General features: G+C 48.2%; 2 protein-coding genes across 2 annotated transcripts; one reads left to right on the top strand and one right to left on the bottom strand.

Annotated features, from left to right (window-relative positions):
• Positions 1–1,194: 1,194 nt before the first annotated feature.
• PHC1 (polyhomeotic homolog 1 (Drosophila)) lies at positions 1,195–11,996 on the top strand (the record flags this gene model as incomplete). Its single annotated transcript, XM_010147999.1, has 12 exons — positions 1,195–1,272; positions 2,031–2,180; positions 3,108–3,263; positions 4,359–4,928; positions 5,180–5,911; positions 7,954–8,101; positions 8,209–8,417; positions 8,989–9,103; positions 9,625–9,733; positions 10,405–10,555; positions 11,136–11,367; positions 11,671–11,996. Coding segments are annotated over 12 exons (2,805 nt in total), but the record flags the coding sequence as incomplete, so codon positions are not given.
• Positions 11,997–15,848: 3,852 nt separating this feature from the next.
• M6PR (mannose-6-phosphate receptor (cation dependent)) lies at positions 15,849–18,353 on the bottom strand. Its single transcript, XM_010147998.1, has 6 exons — positions 18,181–18,353; positions 17,826–17,998; positions 17,631–17,740; positions 17,303–17,433; positions 16,651–16,777; positions 15,849–16,064 (listed from the first exon to the last, which is right to left on the bottom strand). Exons 1-6 carry the CDS (start codon positions 18,351–18,353, stop codon positions 15,942–15,944), a joined length of 837 nt encoding a protein of 278 aa, XP_010146300.1. The 3' UTR covers positions 15,849–15,941.
• Positions 18,354–19,869: the final 1,516 nt, after the last annotated feature.

Here is a 19,869-nt window from a genome sequence, read left to right as displayed (position 1 = left end):
ACCTGGTCTGGTGGAAGGTGTCCCTGCCCATGGCAGGGGGGTTGGAACTAGATGATCTTTAAGGTCCCTTCTGCCCAGACCATTCTGTGGTTCTATGAAAAGAAGGGTGGTTAAATCAGCAGTGGATGCAGCAGCATTTAAAAACTATCTTAAAGTGAACCATGGTTTGTTATTTCTCTGAGAATAAACATTTGTGTGTGTGAAATTTCAGGTGGTATCCTCTTCATTTTACATCCTGAAAATTAGTAGCCTATGTTTTCTCTACCAGTTACTAGCAAGAGGGATCTGGGGTAGATCTTGTAGCTGGGAGGGTGTGTCTTTGAAATGTATATACAAATAGAGATATTTTTTGATGCATGATTGTTGAGGCATTTTTTTTTATTCTTTAGCAACTTTGCTCGCCTACCAGCGAGCCCAAATCCTGACCTGCCATTTGATAGCATCGAAGGAATAGAATCCTTTCACCAGTTTTGCACAAATCTTAGCTAGAAAAGTAACTGAACTTATACAGTGGAATTTCCATGGGATCGTGGCGGGGGATAGAACTAACAATATTTACATTCCTCCACGAGCCATATGTGCTTTAATGTGAAGTTTGTTACTTGGAGCGCTATCATTGCGTTGTTACTCTACTGCCTAACTAGACCAGCAAATCGCTAATCGTGTGGGGAGGGTCTGGGTGTTAACAGAGTAGTTAACAGTGGATGCAGTAGCTTTTAAGAACTGTATTGAAGTGAACCACGGTTTGTTATTTCTCTGAGAATAAACATGGTCTTGTGTGGGTGAAACTTCAGGTGGTCGTCTCTGAATTTTACATCTTGAAAATTAGTAGCAAGAGGGATTAACGGAATGGATTGCAGCATCAGGATGAGGGTTGCAGTGTGTAGCATGACAAGCTGGGGCAACAGTAGGGTAATGTGCCTATGAGTGGAAGGGCTGGAGGTAATGTACTGTAAGGGTCTGTGTGTTCACTGCCTTGGGTTTTGAACCGCTTGGAGAAGAGTAGGTACCATGCTGTACCATCCCTGCATGCAGCTGTAGGGAATGGCAGGGATTTGTGGTGGTTATATTGTGCTCCTGTTCTCAGGGATGGGAGATGATGATGATGGGACTAGGTGTTCTGACAAAACAAAAGATTTGGGCTGGATTGAAAAGTTTGTTCCAGGTACTCATTTCTCTGTCGATCTCTTGTAGGCTACAATTGCAGCCAGTAGACAGGCCAGCTCCCCCAACACCAGCACCCCGCAGCAGACCACCACCACCCAGGCCTCTGTAAGTAACTGCTCCCTCACACACATATCGAAGCCTTCCTCCTATCCCCTGCCTTGTTCTCCTCTTTGTCTTTTAGGAAAGCAGTCAGCCAGGGAAACACCGCTTTTAGCAATGCTGGGAATCCACAAGATACAGGCATCTTTGAGGATTTGGGGTGCTATCATTGTTGGGCCAAAGGAATCCAGAGATTTCTGATGGGGGAGGGGCCTCTTAGCTGCAAAGGTAGACACTGATCTCTCTTTGCTGAGGCTTTGGGGGATACGCTGTCAGAGATTAGAAAAGGATCAGGACTTCTAAGAAGGTGAAGAAGTCATGAGCAGCTTGAAAGGGAATGCTCTTATTTCTCAGGCAGAAGAGAAGTTTGTTGAATGAGAAGTCGTCTGGTTTTGTAGTGAGTATTGAGGAACTGGGATTCATTCAGAGAGCAGATGAGTAGGTAGGGTAGAGATTACTTTGTGGGTTTTCTTCCTTTACTTGAGAGCCTGGAGAAAATTATGTATCTCTCTTGGATTTCTTACTGCAGGTGCATGCTAACAGTGGTGATACTCAGGCTCAGCATACAAATGAGGTTAACACCCACGACTTTGGCTAGTTTAGATAGTGTAGTCCCGTAAGAATCTTTTTCTTCTTGTTCCCCTGTGAGATACAGGAAAAACTGTAAAATGTCTGTTCTGGCTGTACCCCAGTAAGCGAATTTGTTAATTATTTCTTTGTCTCTGATTGTTCCTATATGATTTGGAGCTTTTCTTTATTCTAAGATCAACCTAGCTACCACTTCAGCTGCTCAGCTGATCAGTCGGTCACAGAGTGTGAGCTCACCCAGTGCCACAACCCTGACACAGTCTGTGCTCCTTGGGAATACCACCTCACCTCCTCTCAACCAGTCACAGGCCCAGATGTATCTCCGGGTAAGTGATGTGTACGCAAAATGTGTCCTGATATGAACTCTACTTCCTAGCCATTCCATTGTTTCACTGCTTGGGATTGCCAACACCTTTGGACTAACTCTAGCTTTAAGGATGATGTATTATACTTTAAATTCAGATGGGGAAGCTCTTGTCCTGAAACCACAAGTTTGATTCTGGGCTCAGCTTTTGAGGTACTTGAGCTTTGTATTGTGTGGCTCAGGTGAGATCATTAAGAACCATGTGTCTTTGCTCTGCATAGATGTTAAAGATCCCATGGCACTTCTCACTAGAGTGTAAGTGTGAAATATATGTCCTAGACTTGAATATAGCTCACAGAAATAAAGCTACTCCTCTGGAACAATGCTGGAACAAATATAAGGTAAATTACTTTCCTACCACTGCTGAGCTCAAGGATGTAGGTCAGAATTCAAGTCAGTCTAGGAACATAAATTAACATGAACAAATATCATCCTTTTAATTGGTTTGAAGTGCTGCTAGGTAGAAAACATTAGGTTTAAATACCATCAGTCTGGGGTTTGGTTACCTACTTGAAAAATATTTCTTGCATCTCCATTGACTTTAGATACAGACTGTAATCCCCTTCTTTTCAAGCAATGCTGGTCTTGGATGTATGACTTTTAACACTGTATCTCAACCAGTCCTGGATATACAGCCTTGTGCAGTTCATGGAGTTTGGCCCAGGCCCATGTTTGATAGAAAAATGCTTGTTTCCGTAAGGAAACTGTTCCCACTTTCCTGCTTCTAAGGTTATGTTCAGTGATACAGTGCAGAGAGGGTTGGGGATTTTGCAGTGTTTGACATTGCAGCCCAGTGTTGCTTTGTAATCTGTTTGCTTGTGGTTCGCTGTCTTTCTTTCTCTCGCTCTCCGTTCCTTTCGTTCCACGTCACCTGACCCTCCCTCAACAGCCACAGCTTGGGAACCTGTTGCAGGTAAACCGGACCTTGGGCCGCAATGTGCCTCTTGCCTCCCAACTCATCCTGATGCCCAACGGGGCTGTGGCCGCTGTCCAGCAGGAGGTACCACCCACTCAGTCTCCTGGGGTCCATGCAGACACAGACCAGGTCAGTGACACCCCCCACAAGAGTTCTCTCCTTCCCCTGCTCTCTGTCACCTCGCACTCTGGTCTTTGTCTCCAGTCATCCCTGTGTAGCAGCTCTATTTTATCCCCATCCTGTGTCCCTGGGCAGGCAGAAGATTCTCTCCTCACACTGTTTTTTCATGTTTAATTTTTGACGCCAGACTTGGGATCCCTGTCTGCTTAAAATGTTTGGGGTGAGCCACAGGCTGGATCAGTCCTCTCTTCACAGTTTCTTGATTGTCCTTGTGTGAAACGAATTGTTGAGTTCTATGTCCAGTTTGCAGTCACTCTCCAATGAGGAGTCTTTGCCAGCAGTAGTATTCCTTCACTCAGCTGGTTCATTGTTGTAGATGCCAAAGACCAAACTGGCCAAAAGGTCTTAGTTCCTGCATTCATCTGTAAGTAATTCTCCAGGTCAGGGACCTGCCACGGCTTCCCATTTTCCTTGTCCTATCCCAGTCATTCTTGGGATTTGCAGTTTCATATTTGTCTTGCCTGGGGCACTTTCCTTGAAGGAAATTCAGCCATCACTAAATTTGAAGATAATACTCCATTTGGAGGGGGTATAAATACAGAGGATGGCAGCACCAGAATGCAGAGGGACTGGTGAAATCAGAAGAGCTGCAGGCCATGAGTAGATCTCCTGAGTGGAAAGCCCTGCACAGAGGGAGGAGGTGGGTGGCACAAAAATTGAATGGGAATTACTGGTCTTTAAAGGGGTATCTCGGCGCTTTTAGAGCTGTGCTAACCTGGATCCTATGAACGCAAGGGCAAGGCAGGCAGGTCTGAAGGTTGTCCCATACCTCAAAGAATGGCCGTGTCCTCCTGTGCTGTTCAAAAAGTGCCAAGAGATCTTTAACTTCCATCAGAGATGGGACAGGAGGGAGTTCAGGATAATGTGTGTCCTGGGGAGGGCTGCACTTGAGCTTTGCCCAGGTTAGCTAGCTCCCCACTTGAGACTTGAAGCATCAGCTTGGCCCGCATCCCAGTAGAGTGTGTTGCTTATGCGTTCTCTGCCAAATTTCCAGCAAGTAATGTACGTAAAGCAAACGGACTCCGTCTGCGTATGTGTTTCTAGGTGCAGAACTTGGCTGTGAGGAGCCAGCAGACCTCGGCCACTAATGCCCAGCTCCAAGGCTCTGCTCAGAAGGCAGCTCTGCCAGGAAGCTCCCAGGCTCCGGGCTTACTGCAGGCTGCCAGCACAGGCCAGACCTTGGCAGTGGCTCAGGCCTCCTCTGGCAGCACAGGCCAGTCGCTCAACTTGAGCCAGGGGACAGCAGGCAGCAATGGTGTCTCTGGAAGCGTGGTGGCAAGTGGTGGGAACCAGACCTCGACGGGATTGAGCCAGACCTCCTCAGCAGGCGCCGCTGGCAGTTGCCAAAGGAAAGGCACAGGGGTGGTTCAGCCATTACCGGTAGCACCTGCCCAGGCTGTGACTGTCAGCCAGGGAAGCCAGACAGAGACAGAGAATGCAGCCACAAAGAAGGGTGAAATGGACAGCAGTGGACAGCAAACAGTGGGCATGAACCTGACCAGGACTGCTACACCAGCACCCAGCCAGACATTGATCAGTTCAGGTAAGTGCAGACCTGTTCCTTCTCTTCGAGCCCATTGGGCTTTTGCAAGAGTGCCATTTGAAAGCCCAGTGGTGAGAGGTTTTCCAGCATGCCTCCCAGCCTCTGGGCTCCTGGCAGCTTGTCCCTATGCATTATCCCTCTCTATGAGCAAGAGAAGTTGATTTAGTCCCTCATGTCCTCTGCCAGTAACCTGTCAGTCATTTTCGAGCTGGATGACTCAAACCAATGCAGTGGCTGACTGCCTTCTTTTCTTGTTGGTGTTCCAAGCTGCGCCGTTGCTAACTTTTGTGCTCTCCTCTTTTCCTGCTCTGTATTTGTATAGCCACTACACTCGCTGATCCAGCAGCAGCAGCAGATCCACCTGCAGAAGCAGGTGGTGATCCAGCAGCAGATCGCCATTCATCACCAGCAGCAGTTCCAGCACCGCCAGTCCCAGCTCCTCCACACAGCCACCCATCTCCAGCTGGCTCAGCAGCAGCAAGCGCCATCTCTGACCCAACAGCAGCAGCAAGCTCAACCTCCGCAGCAGCAGGCCCCACCTCAAAACCAGCAGCAGGCGCAGACCCTTGTGGTGCAGCCTATGTTGCAGTCCCAGGCACAGCCTGTGCAGCTCCAGCAGGACAGTCCTTGCCAGCCACCCACCAAGTCACCTGTTCCAATTCAGTCAAAATCCCTGGTCACCCCCATCAAACCGCCTCAGCTTGGGCCTGCCAAAATGTCAGCAGCGCAGCAGCCTCCACCGCACATCCCCGTGCAGGTGGTGGGTACTCGGCAGCAGGGCTCAGGCCAAGCCCAAGCACTGGGTTTGGCTCAGGTTGCTGCAGCAGTGCCGACATCCCGGGGAATGCCAGCCATGGTCCAGCCTGTTTCCCAGGCCCATGCTGCTTCCCCATCATCTTCAGCTCCAGCATCCTCACAGGAAGCTCCTCCTCTCACCACAGGGGTGAATTTGGCACAAGTTCAAGGCACAGCCCACATGGTGAAGAGCCCAGCCTCCTCTCCAGTTGTGGCTCAGATGCCAGCAGCATTCTACATGCAGTCTGTCCAGTTGCCAGTAAGTGATACCATTGAGAAGGAGAATAGCATATGGATTCTCTTTGTTCATTCCTAGGACACCAATCGCAGTCCAGGCTCAGGTCAGTGGGATGGGTTGGGTAAGGGGTTTGGGTAAAGGGATGTGGAGACTTTCCTCTTGAAAACACTAATTCCAGTCCAACCCTTACGATTACTGACTACAAGCCCTTCTACATTATCATTCAGAGGCTTGCATGAAGTAAACAGGTGAGACCAGACGCTGCCCCAGATGGGTTAGGTGTCCACATAACGAAGTATCACGTGTAACAACGTGGTGGGTTGACTTTGGCTGGCTGCTGGGTGACCACCAACCTATCTCTCCGCCTTCTCAACAGGACAGGGGGAGAAGAATACAATGAGAAGCTGATGGGTTGAGATAAGGACAGGGAGATCACTTGCCAAAGACCGTCATGGACAAAACAAATTCAATTTAGGGAAATTAATTTATTGTCCATTAATCAAAGTGGGATAATGAGAAATAAGAACAAATCTAAAAAACACTTCTTCCCCTTCTTCATGGACATAACTTCACTCCTGATTCTTCTACCTCCTCCCCCTGCATAGTGCAGGGGACCGGGAATGAGGGTTGCAGTCAATCCATAATATTTTCTCTCTGCTGCTCCTTCCTCCTTATGCTTTTCCCCTGCTGCAGCATGAGATCCCTCCCATAGGTTACAGTCCTTTACAAACTTCTCCAACATGGGTCCCTTCCAACAGGCTGCAGTTGTTCAGGAACAGCCTGCTCCAGCCTGGGTCCCCCACCGGGTCACCCTGTCCCGCCCTGGGCCCCCCACAGGGTCACAAGTCCTGCCAGAAGACCTGTTCCAGTGTGGGCTTTTCTCCATGGGCTGCAGGTCCTGCCAGGAACCTGCTCCAGCACAAGCTGTTTATGGGCTGCAGCTTCATTCTATGCACATCCACCTGCTCTGGCGTGGGGTCCTCCTGGAGCTGATGGGGGGCACCCTTTGCCACCATGGTCTCCACCATGAGCTGCAGGGGAATCTCAGCTCTGGTGCCTGCAGCATCTCCTACCCCTCCTCCACGGACCTTGGTGTCTGCAGGGCTGTTTCTCAGTCCTCTCCCAGCTGCTGTTGCGTGGTATTTTTTACTCTTTCTTAAATATGTTGTCCCGAAGGCTACTACCACCGTCACTGGTGGGTTTGGCTTTGGCCAGTGGTGGGTCTTCTTGGAGCTGGCTCTATTGGACGTGGGGTAATCTTCTGGTGTCTTCTGACAGAATTTATCCACGCAGCCCCCATGCTACCAAAGCCTTGCCACATAAACCCAGTAGAAACAATAATTGTCCTCTTTGTTGTATCTCTCAGGAGAGAGTTGAGAGCTGAGTGGGCCATGAAGACTAAACCCCCCGCTCCTCCCTAGGGGTGGACACCTGCAGATCAGAGGCCCCTTGGTGTGTGGTACCTGCCACTGACTCTAGGCCTCAGAGGATCCCCTTTGTACCAGGCTGTGCAGGTGAAAACAGGCGGCTCATGTTCCACAGGTCTTGGCCATGCTCCTGTGAATTGTCCAGCTAGGGCCTGCCTACCTCCCTGGGGACTGGGGCTGTTTCTGAACTCCAGCTTTTTCTTCAGGAAGGTGTGTCAGGATTTGCCTGATTGCTAAAGTGAGGGGACAGTTGTGCTGTCATCCAAAATGTTTCCTCTACTGTCCTGACTCTCTTCGTTGAAACTGATCTGATCTAGACAAAAGCCTGTTTAGAAACTGGTGGGTGACTGCAATTCCATTTCTGTCTTCTTGGAATAATCCCTTGAGGTTCACACTATCTTGGTATTATATCAATGGCCCAATTCACGTTGATACATGAAGTTTTGCTCCCTGCTAGGGAAATGCTCCTAAGCCGAGGTGTGTACTGTGAGGGAGCTAGGGGCGTTCCAGGAGAGGGAACCAGGCTGGAGATGAAGTATGATGGAGCAGGATGCACCTTCCTTTTGCCTGCAGTCTGTCTTGGTCTTTGCTTTGGAGCTTCTCTCTCTGCTTACGTGTTCCTCTTTATTCACCCAGGGCAAGTCTCAGACCTTAGCGGTAAAGCGCAAGGCAGAGTCAGAGGAGGAGAAGGAGGAATCGCCCAGTATCACTGCACTCCTGCCTGCCAGGTCCTCTCCTGTGACAGACAGTCCCAAAAACATGGAGGAGAAGAGTGGCCTTGGAGGTGGGGTATAAAGGAGAGCTCTGCTTGTGTGTGCTAATGATCTGATCTGGTATTCCATTTGAAGTAGATGGAGCAAAGGTTACTGACTTTTGCTGTTAACTTTCCAGATAAATCTCCTCCTGCTGCTGTTCCAACCCCAAATACCACCTCAAGTGAAGGAGCATCAGCCACTCCCCCCTCTGCTCCCACCCCAAACCTGGCAGTGGTGTCACGTCAGATGGGAGACTCCAAACCCCCACAAGCCATCGTCAAGCCCCAGATCCTCACACACATCATTGAGGGCTTTGTCATCCAGGAAGGAGCAGAGCCTTTTCCGGTAGGGATTTTCTGCTGCTGGGGCTGGAGGTGGTAGCACTCTCTTGGGGGGGATGGGCTTACATCTTTAGACAGAAGGGTTTTTTTCCCTATGTTCCAAGCCAGTTTTGTTAGCCTGAGACAGAGACAGCGAAGAAGGGAAAAGAAGGAAGTGTCACGTGTGAAGCAGGGCATTAAGTGGTGGTCTTAGAGGGAGTGGATCGGAGGGAGTAAAGCAAGTGAGATGGGAACTGTTCTCAGTAGTCCGCAGATTTATGCAGGAATTATCAGAAGGTTATTTCTGATTTTTAGTGAAGGAAAGATACGCTGCATTTTAAACAAGCAGCAAGTGAAGTTAAAACAAATAAGGGGAAGTGCAGTTACATGGAATTGCAGGATATTTAAGGCAGGGAGTACTTGAATGAACCACCAAGCCTGAGAGTCAGGAAGGAGCAGTAACTTTGCTCAGCATCTCTCCTTCCCTAGTAGGCAGAGGAATTCCTCTGAGATGTAGCGAGCTGTGAGTGGCATATACCTTGCGGGGGGTGGTGGACACTTTACTGCTGGACCCAACTCTTTCTCATTCTGTCCAGGTGGGTTGTTCTCAGCTGCTGAAAGAATCTGAGAAACCGCTGCAGGGAGAGGCTCCTTCTGGCCAGAGTGAAAATGTGTCCAGCAATTCTCCGGGAGGGAACAGTCCTTCTGTGGGTAAGTTGCAACACCAGGAGGTCTGGCTAGCGTTACTGAAAGTTTCTATCCCTTCCTGCTAACTCCTTGGAGACTCAAGCTGTGGACCTAGGACCTCCTCTTCTTGAGTAGCAGAATACAATACCTTGTTGCTGTTAATATGATCTAACATACCCTATGTCAGTAGTCAGAAGAGAATCTGAACGTTACCTGTCTCTAATGACTGAAGGCTAGCAGAGTGTGTAGTGATGGAGATTTTCTCCCACAGCCTTGTAGAATATGAGGGATATGCTATTCTTTGGTTGTTCATCGAAATGGTACTGACAATTTGAAATCAAGTGCTCTATTCAATATCCTGGGGTTCTAATGAGTGAGGCTTCTGCCTCTCTTCCCCCAGCTTCTTCCACAATGTAACTGCCTACTAGATTCAATAGAGAACAGTGCTAGGAATCAGTCTGCTCAGAGGAAGAGTAGTGGAATCATTGTGTGTGACCTGCTTCAGTTCAAATCATCAATTGGTGTGCATCTGTGTATCTCACTAGAGCTTGATAAGAAGGCAAACTTGCTGAAGTGTGAATATTGTGGGAAATATGCTCCAGCAACCCAGTTCCGTGGCTCCAAGAGGTTTTGTTCAATGACCTGTGCTAAAAGGTAATAGCAAGATGTAATCTTCATTTTCTCTGACTATATGTTCCCTCGAACTGGGCACGTGCCCCTTCTCCAGGTAGTGTACAAGACTACAGTACATCTGATCCTCCCTCCATGGGATGCAGTCGCCACAGACATCCTTTAGGACTCTAAATGATTTGTGAATGCTTCTAGGTTGGAGAGGTGGATGTGGTGTTGAGTCTAAACAGGCTTTCTGACTTGCTCAGAAAATGAAGCGGGAAGGGGGAAGTTCTGTGACTCCAAGGAACCTCTTTTTAGTCCAATAAACATTTGACTGACTAAATGAATGCATATTGGTAGCTGTCTGCTAGACAAAGTACTAGACAAAGACACAAGGGAGCACTGGGGGAAAAACGGGGAGAAGTTAGACTGGTCATTGCTGCCTCTTATTGACAGCAGAGTGCTTGTTATGGGTCTTTTTTCCCTTAGGGGAATGACTTAATTGACCCTTCAGATGTTAGATCAAGATCCTGGTGTCCAAATATTGCTTGTGTCCGAGGTCTGGACTGATTCCTTCCAAGGGGAAGTTTTAGAAGGAGGAGGAACAGAACTCGATGGTAAAGAGGAGTTTTGTCCTCAAGTAGAGCAAGGAGAAGCAGTAGATTTAGATAGTTGCTCTTTCCTAACTGCTGCTCTGCTTCTACTTATTTGAGGTATAACGTCAGCTGCAGCCATCAGTTTCGGTTGCAGAGAAAGAAGATGAAGGAATTCCAGGAAGCTAACTATGCTCGCGTGCGCCGACGCGGACCACGGCGCAGCAGCTCTGACATCGCTCGAACGAAGATCCAGGGCAAGCGCCACAGGGTAAGCACAGGGTCCTGTCTGCCTCCTCTGTAAAAGTTGTCCCTGCGGGATGTACCACGCTCTCAGAGCGGGTGTATCGTACAGGATGTGCCAAGCGCATGCAGAGAGCGTTACACAAGGCACAGTGAGCTGTTCTGATAGCTTATCAGCTGCAGAAAGAGGATTGGTGTTTGTACTTGTTCCCTTCACGCTGTTCACACCCGCCTGTGTATCGGAGGTCTCGGTGAGTGAGATCAGCTGACAGCCTTGGTAGAAAACAATCAATCCGCTTCTCCCATTTGATTAGTGTTCTTCCACATGAATGATTTGAATCAAATCATACAAGAATTGAATGAGCCTCAGTGCTAACGTGAGGAAGAGGAATGGACTTGCGGGAAGATGAGGAAGAGGAAGGGAGGCAAGAGTAAATTCTCCCATTTCTAGCATCAGGGAGCTTTTGTCAGCTGCTCCTGGACCAACAGCTTGAGCAGTTGTCCCAGACTGTTGGGACAACTTCTGCCGTTCCCAGTGTCTTGGTTTGTACCCAGCAATTGTGAACTTTGTAAACACCTATTGTTTTCTCTTTTCTGTGGGCTTGTAGGGCCAGGAGGACTCGAGTCGAGGCTCAGATAACTCCAGCTATGACGAAGCTTTGTCCCCTACATCTCCAGGACCCCTGTCAGTAAGGGCCAGTCATGGAGAGAGGGACCTGGCAAACTCTAGTATGGCCCCACCTACCCCAGATCTACATGGCATCAACCCAGTCTTCCTCTCCAGCAATCCCAGCCGTTGGAGTGTGGAGGAGGTGTACGAGTTCATTGCATCCCTGCAAGGTGAAGATCCTCTCCTGCAGTCCTGTGATCCAGTAGCACGGGGAAATTTGAAAGAAAATAGTGTTAACGGTGCCTAGTGCTTTTATTGTACTTTTGTACATGTTTCTGAGTTGGAGTGGGTCATACGGATGGATGACGCCGCTCAGGTAGCCTGTGTCCTCTGGCAGACTGGAGTAGAGTGGGGAGAGGGGTTGGTTTGGTTCCTAGTTCGCTTTCTGTACCTGCCCGAGGCCCAAAGAGTGGGAATAAGAGCTGTGCCCAGGGCACATCTGTTTCTCAGTGCTGGGTTATTTTGTTTCACAGGGTGCCAGGAGATTGCTGAGGAGTTTCGGTCACAGGAAATTGATGGCCAGGCCCTGTTGCTTCTGAAGGAGGAACACCTCATGAGTGCCATGAATATCAAGCTGGGACCAGCTCTCAAGATCTGTGCCAAGATCAATGTCCTCAAGGAGACCTAACAGCTCTGAAGCCAGAGATCTCACTTTTGCTCTGACCCCAGGGCAGCTGCCAGCTTTGGAGCATCCTGCTGGGGCAGGGAAGAATGGGGCAGTCCCCTGTGGTCTTGCATTCAAGAAGAATGAGAAGGAATTTAACTGGTTGAAACTGCCGTGCATAAACCCATGTCTTGGTCTCTTAATGGTGCTACAAGGTGGGGGGGGAAACTCCCACCTGGGGCCTTGAAACATTTTTTCCTTCTTCCCGATTTTGAATATGCCTCTCCCATATACCACGAGGATGTGAAGGGGACCTCCTGTCTTAGCAGACAGAAGACCTTTTTCTGCCTTCTGAAAGGGAACTGCCCTCGCCCCCTTCTGCTACAGCAGGTCTGCTAGATCTTAGTTTTCAATCTTGCTGTGCCAGAACGCGAGGCAAAGGAAGAGCCAGCCCCCCACGGACATTGGGAGCAGCTGTGCTTGGGGCATTTAGGAAGGGAAACTAGTAAATTCCAAGTGACTGAGGTGGACAAACAAGAATTTGAGCAAAAGGGGCTGTTGCTGTTCCACTCCTTAAAAAAAAACCAAACCAAACCACCCTAGGCTGCTCATGAACTGGGTTTAATAGCCATTCCAGCATGCATACCAAACTTGAAGGCCCATGGCAACAGGAGCTGCCTTAGCTTTACTGCCTCCTGTAGAGATGCAGAGTGAAGACAAAGTGTTGCAGTAGCTGTTCACTCCTCTCTGAACCAGTCCGAGAAGGATTTATCCTGAGTACTTACGACAAGGTGATGGGAAAATTGAAAGGAACGGGGATTGTCTTACATTAGGGAACCCTGCAGCACTACATCTGCCTCCCCATTGTGCTAGGGCGTAATTTACAGGATCCAAAGGAGTCTCCAGAAGCGCCAAGGCTCTTCGTAAAATGGGCTGGGGTTTTGGGATTTTTTTTGCATTCTCTTACCAGTTTGTATTATTTTTGTGTCTGTCTTCATTATCCTCAGGAGAGCTTAAGGGACAAAGTTTAAGCTGGCAGGATTGTATCGCCTGCCTCAAGCTTTTTTTTTTTTTTTTTTTTTTTTGGGTGTTAAAACAAAGTTTTTTTTTTGTTTTGGGTTGTAAAACAAGTATTTCTCCTCCCCAGTTAAAAAAAAAAACCCAAGCAAACAACAAACCAACAAAAACACACCCTCCAACAACAGAATACTGACCCTTTAATGCTACTTCTTTCTAAGGGGTAGAATTATATTACAGGCCGAGTCCCTCCCTTTCAGCCCCTTGAGGTCTGGGGTTTTTTTAAGGACCAAATGTGGTATTCTGAGGTTTTGTAACCAGTTTGCCAAGGGTGAAAATCTGGGCAGTTCTTCCTTTAAGCACCTCTGCTACAAACAAGCAAGCAAAAAAAAAAAGCCATGAAGAGGTAAGTGCCCCCTAGAGCCAAGTATCTGAAGGCAAAATGATTTATAAACCATGTCTCAGCTTTGTTTACACAAGTTTCACAGGAATATTTGAGTGAAACATGCAACTGTGTGTGAAAAGCACCTGCTGTTGCAGGAAAGCTGTAGTGGCATGGGAGGAGGCCTAACGGCATAGGTAGAAAGATAAGAGATCTTTGGAATGGGCTCTTTGTTGATCAGTGTTAGAAAAATTAGAGGAGGGAAGGTGCTTAGAAGGTGGATAAAATGTGGCAGCAGCAGCAGCTTCCTAGGCCGTACTGATGAACCTCACCTCAGTGACATCCTTGTTCTGCGAGAGAAGTCTTCTTGAATGAAAATAGGCCCAAAGGAAGCTGCTTGTGCTTGCTCTCTTATAAGGCTGTGTGGTCTGATGTAGCTTTGGGGGCTGGGAAGGGGGGAGGTTAGAATCTCTGACTGCAGTCAGCAGAGGAAGGCTGCCCATAAACCATTTTATCCTTAGCAGGCTGGGTGTGATAAAACCTCTGTTTAGTTTGACCCTTGGCAGGATAGACAGGCAGACAGTCTGTTTGTGTTAATAGTTACTTCTGAGGACCAGATTTTATTTCGGTCAAATGGAAAGGCTTCACTTCTTCATTTCATGTTCAATATTCTTAATAAAAAAAAAAAAAAACCAAACACCTTGTTCAGGCTTTGCAGGTCTGGCTGCTTTATAATCCCCTCAACCTGAATGTTAGTGTGCGAGAAGTACAACCTTCATCAAAAAATTACTTTTGACTGTTACTGCTGCAGAGAAATACAGAGCACAGAAATCTTTTCCCATCTGTAACTACCTGGGCTCTCAGTTTCAGTTTGGAAAGATGTGAGTATCCTTCCTTCTTAAGCCCTAAGGGAACTGGAATGACACCAGGTAGCCACAAAAAAGCATGTAGTAACGAGAAGAGATCTGTTCCTGGCAAGTTCAGGCACAAGGCACCACACACACTGCACCCTGGGATAAGTGAGCTGCTCTGTCACCCAAGAAAGCTCCTGTTACATCAGCACAACACTTAACCAGGTTTTTTGGTCACTTTATTTTTGAAAGTTGTAGTTTGTACAAAAAAAATTACCTTAAACACCACCATGTAAAACACTAACAACAGACTTAGTGACTTCCTATTTTTCCCACATTATGAGAAAGATTGAGACTGTAACAAAGTCAGAAGAAAGCAGGAATTGTTTGCCCACTCTAAACCCAGCAAGAAAGCAGGGCCACCCTTCTTCCCTCAGTGTCACTGTTCAGACTGCAATGGCAGCGGTAAAAATACACGAGCCTGGTCTGTCCTCTGCCACCAGCAGCAGTGGCTTGCTTATTCACAGTCTCTGCCTTCCAGACTGAAGCCAGTTCTCTGACAGGCAAGAATAGGGCAGAATGGGATTGCTTAGTCTCATCTCTCACATAAAACCCAGTTTGGGAATCCAGATGCCAAGTTGCAGAATATTCCAATTAAAGTCTTACAACTTGGCTGTACCTGCTTTTCACCAGAGGCCCAGGAGAAGGTCTCTCACTCCCAGCCAGCAGCAGTATGGAAGTACCATCTGCACAGAGCATCTAAGACAGGTCTGCACAGGGCTTGAAGGGACAGTGATTTATGAAAGTTGATCCTGGAAGCACAGCAGTCCCTTATGCAGTTTTTATTGTGTTAGCATTCTTATCATTGGCTTCTATGCTTCCTTTTATATAAAAATAAATTCTGGTAGCTTCATGGGAAAACCCACTGCCAAACAAGGAACTTTGGGAGAGCGTGAAGTCACAATGCTGACAGTGAGTGAGCGACGTGGGCGGTCAACCTGAGGAAGCTTGTAACAGAACTCAAGTGGTGGCTACCTTTCTCATTTTGTCTTGACGTCCCTTTCAGTTTCAGCAAACGTTCCTTTTACTTAGCAGCACATTGTTTCCTTTTGCTTCTCAACGACTGAGAAGACTGAGACAGTATTTTAACTGAACTGGAAAGTCACAAGACTATTTAACTCATAACGTTAGCACTGCCCTCCTCCAGTCTGAGAGGACAGCATGCGTCCCTTTGCATCTGTTGAAGGAAACCGGTGTGTACTCTTCAGCGTACTGCCCGTCAGGGAAAGCAAAAACTGCAGAGGTGCTAATGCCTCTTCCACCCCCGGCAGAGTCTGACATGGAGCACGCCGTGCAGGTTATGCTAGCAGAAACTGTAACAGTGCAGAAGCTAGAAAGCTGAAAATGCATTCAAAGAAAAATAATTCCAGTGTCTTACAGAACCTGTAAACCCTAGGGGAAAAAAAAAAAAAAAGACACAAAAGATCCCTCCTACAGTGTCAGCTGTTTTAACCCACTGCCTCCTTTCCTTCTTTTTGCACCCATCCGTTCCCTTTTTCCTCTTGGTGATTCATCTCCCATTCCTCTCAGTGCTGAACCCTCACATTGCTTTCTTGCAGTTTTCTGCTCAACTCTCAGCACTTTCCATCCCACCCGCCCCAGCTCTGCTGCAGTTTTGAAAAAAATGTCAGCCAGGATTATATTCCTAAGAGATGCCGTCAGGGACCAGCACGGTTCACACCCCCAGAGGCACCCATGGGACTTCACACACCAGGGACAGCGAAAGCAACAGTGTAAAGAAAATCAGAAGTGAGAGAAGGAGAACTGGCTGGGAGACACCTGGCTAAACAAGCGCCGGGGAGATGTGGAGAACTCAGTGTTGAAAGGCTGTCACATGGGTAGCAAGTGGTCATCTCGTTCTTCTGACTCCTCGCCCAGCTGGTCATCACCCACACCACGGTACGCAGCTGGGGCATTGCGAGGCTTAGATCTGCAGACAAAGTCACAGCCGTCCTGCAAGCAGAGGAAATTGCACTGGAATCAGACTGCACGCAATTCAAGGCCAAGCAGAGTCTGCATTTTCTCTTTTGCTAAGGGATTATGCCTACCCCTGGGCTATCTGGGACAGGTCCCCAAAACTTGTCTGGACAAGAAGAGCAAATACCTACATCCTACTCTGTACTGAATGCTCCGAGGTAGAACGTGGTACTGATTAACAGTAGGCAGCAACATCACACTGAGACTAGCACGGAGGATAAACTGCACTGCCTAAAGTGCCCATGGAAAAGTTTCAGGGAGTCAGGCATCTACATTTCAAAGTCCCCGGCTTGACACACCTCCCTGGAACGTGTTAACCACTAATGAGCACGTGCTTGAGTTTGTTACGTAGCAGTCACAGCACAGATTCAAAAATAAGAGTACTCAAAACACCCAAAAAACCCCCACAAAACCCAAAAGTCAGATATCCTCTTCTTCAGCCTCAAGGTAAGCTATCCTGGTGGTAGCTCTACCCAAGAGACATAGTCCACAAAGACAAGGCAGATAACATTTTCTCCTTTTAAACATATGGGCCAGGCTGGGAATATACATTTTCACTCACCGCCACCAAATTGCCCAGATCTTGCCAGAAGGCAAAGTGAGGAAACTGCTCCATGCCCTTCGCTCCCACTACAAGGCGCTGGTAGAGGAACCCACCAACGATGTAGACTGCGATCAGTGAAGCAAACCTGAAGGATAGAATTAAAAATCAGAGATAAAGATAATCCCAAAAACAATGTCTTCCAGGCCAGCCACCGGCCTCAGATTAGAACTGTAGCCAAGTAGCTGAGCACCAGTCAAGAACAGAGCTTTAAACAGAGACCAGACCAAAAAAAGTCCCCAGAACATTGATCTGCTGGTGCAAAATCTTTCATCATTACATGAAGTAGTGCTTCGGAGCACAAATACAGAAAACAAGTCAAGGCTCCTGGACTGAATTCCCAGTTCTGGCAAAGAGCTGCTGTACAGTTTTAGGAAGTCACGTCTTCAATGTTTCAGTGCATTCATCTGTAGAATATGAAGAAGGACGCCTCCAGGGAACAGAGCAGCTCTGCAGCATCACAGCTTGAGCAGAGGCTTTTGTCCGCACAGCTCACAGGCACAGTAACATCTAGGGGTGGCTGTGGATAGGTATACTACAGTGATCTTGTCTACGTTTCTAAATGCCACTGGAGATTATGGCCCAGACACAAACAGCTCTTCCAATGACTCACGTGATCAGTAGAATGGAGCCAACGCTGAGGTGGGAATCCTCAGCTGGACAAGCCACACTGCTGTCCATCTCAAAGAGGTAGAAACACTCCTGCTCCTTTTCCCGCTCTTCTGAAATAATGCTGAATGAACTCTGCAGTTTGGGAAAAATGAAGTCACGTGAAAATCTGCCCAGGCATGCTGAACCAGCAGACAGTTTTACCACTGTTGGTACAGCTAGGCAACAGACACTGGAGGACAGAAGAAAACCTTGCTGTCTCCTCAAAGCCCTTCTGCTTATAAACATCTGTTTGTCTGGCATTCTTCTGCTCCTCTCCCCCCATCACTCACCGCTGTAACTCCCCGCTTGCAAGAAATCATTATCACAGCTCTTCTCTTCTCACCACTACAGTGCCTGCCATACGAATCACCTCCTTTATAAATCAGCATGATCCAGTCACCTGCCAAGAGAGAAACAATATAGGCTACAAATCCACACTGGAAGGTGAAAGGTAGATACTGGATAAGTATTGAGTGGAACCTTACTTCCATTGAAGACCTGGGTTTCATTGATTCTTCCTATCACTGTGGTCTTTCCATTCTGTTTATCTGTTTGCACTAGGCCACCAAAATCGTGCAAGGTGCTGTTGACCTCCCTGCACACCCGAAAATGGTAGACGTAGTTTTCCGTTTTGCCTTTCTCCACAGTCACATTAAACCTGCAGCAGGGAGAAGTCAGAACAGACAGCCCATGTGATTACAAAGAACAAGGCAGCGGACACTCAAGACCTGGAAGCCAGTCACAGCCCATGCTAACAGGGAAGCCCAAATGGCAGTCTGGCCCCAAGTCTTCCCCTGCCCTTGGGCTAAGCTCCGAGGACTGCAGGGTGCTGTACTGTACCTCATCTGGCTCAGGGGCTCTAGTTTCTTCAGCAGGGCTCTCTCCATTTGCGACTCGCTGCTCTCATCACCAACCACATCACAGCTTCTCTCGTTCAACTGTTCAGCCCTCACACTGACAGCAAGGGCCATAAAGACTAACAGCACTGCAGAGGTATGGCAAGGTGATGACATCCTGGACACACAGAGAACACAGAGGATTAACTCTTTCAGTCCCCTGCAAACTATCTTCAGGGTCACGGAGGCAATGATTGACCACATCCTCAGTCCTGACTGCAAAAAGGAGAAGTCAAAATCTAGAAACATCTCCCAGTTCCCAAGAGACACTAAATCAGAATCTCTTGCACAGTCAAAGACACTCGGCCAATTTAGGATTCTTTCCCAAATTTTGCCTCAAGACACAAAAAGTTTTGCTGCTGAGCAGATTAATGAGCATTGATTCAGCCAGAGGAGAGCCCAGGAGGCTGAATGCTGGAGCAGGCTTCAGTCATGAACCACTGTTTGTTTCTGCATCACACTGAGAAGCCAGTCAGCAGAAAATTATGTACCAGGCCTCTAATCAATCCTCTTTGCAGCTCTCACGTGAAAAGCTTGCAGGGAAGAGCCATGGTGATTAGTCAGGCTCTGTTTGTTCGAGTGTCTTAATGATTATGTTATCTTTATAGTACTACTTTAGCTGAGAATCGTAAACTATTTAATAAGGCTAAGCTGCAACTTCACAGGACAGTTTTGCGTACGCAGGGGAAGAAGGAAACCGAGTCGTTCCACATAACATCCAACCAAAGAGGCGGTAATGAAGATAATTATGAAATCTGCAAGATTTGGCTTTCCGGTTCATGCTAAAATCATGTATGAAACTCTCAGCGATTGCATGCACCAGCCAACTACTGTGGTGCAACAGTCTCCTCTGCTGCTCCCCTTGCAGGTTTCAGTAAAGCTCCAGATGCTGGTGGAAGGCAACCAACAGACCCACAATTGAACAAGCACCTGGCTACAGCCCGAGAGCCTGCTAGAGGGACAGCCTGTTTTGATGAACCTAACGATTATAGAATCATAGAATGGTTTGGGTTGGAAGGGACCTTAAAGCCCATCTCCTTCCACCCCCCCTGCCATGGGCAGGGACACCTTCCACTAGACCAGGTTGCTCCAAGCCTCATCCAGCCTGGCCTTGGACACTTCCAGGGATGGGGCATCCACAGCTTCTCTGGGCAACCTGTCCCAGTGCCTCCTCACCCTCTGCGGGAAGAATTTCTTCCTGATATCTAATCTAAACCTCCCTGATTTCAATTTGTACCCGTTCCCCCTTGTCCTGTCACTACAGGCCCTTGTAAAAAGTCCTCTCCCAGCACCCTTGTAGCCCCCTTCAGGTACTGGAAAGCTGCAATGAGGTCTCCTCGGAGCCTCCTCTTCTCCAGGCTGAACAAGCCCAGTTCTCGCAGCCTTTCATCATAGCAGAGGGGCTCCAGCCCTCTGAGCATCTTCGTGGCCTCCTCTGGACTCGCTCCAAGTGGTCAGTATCCCCCGAGCCCCGCACACAGCTCACAACTGCCAGCCGGCTCTCCATCGCCGCGGAGGTCAGAGGCAAATGCGGAGAGGTTCGACACGCTGAAAGGGGGAAGCCCTTGACACGGGAACTCGTGATGCGCCTCACAAGACCAAAAGCAGAACCCTGCCCTTCGCACCAGCCGCA

Source organism: Eurypyga helias, unplaced genomic scaffold (assembly GCF_000690775.1).
Source record: "Eurypyga helias isolate BGI_N326 unplaced genomic scaffold, ASM69077v1 scaffold663, whole genome shotgun sequence".
NCBI classification, from domain to species: domain Eukaryota; kingdom Metazoa; phylum Chordata; class Aves; order Eurypygiformes; family Eurypygidae; genus Eurypyga; species Eurypyga helias.
Note: the sequence above shows the minus strand (reverse complement) of the source record. Positions and strands in the feature narration are given on the sequence as shown.

Coding starts and splice junctions, on each gene's coding strand:
- M6PR (XM_010147998.1), bottom strand. CDS start 18,353: ATGTCATCACCTTGCCATACCTCTGCAGTGCTGTTAGTCTTTATGGCC. Junction 17,741..17,825: donor AACCCAGGTCTTCAATGGAA/GTAAGGTTCCAC, acceptor CTCTCTTGGCAG/GTGACTGGATCATGCTGATT. Junction 16,778..17,302: donor GGCTCCATTCTACTGATCAC/GTGAGTCATTGG, acceptor TCTATCCTTCAG/GTTTGCTTCACTGATCGCAG.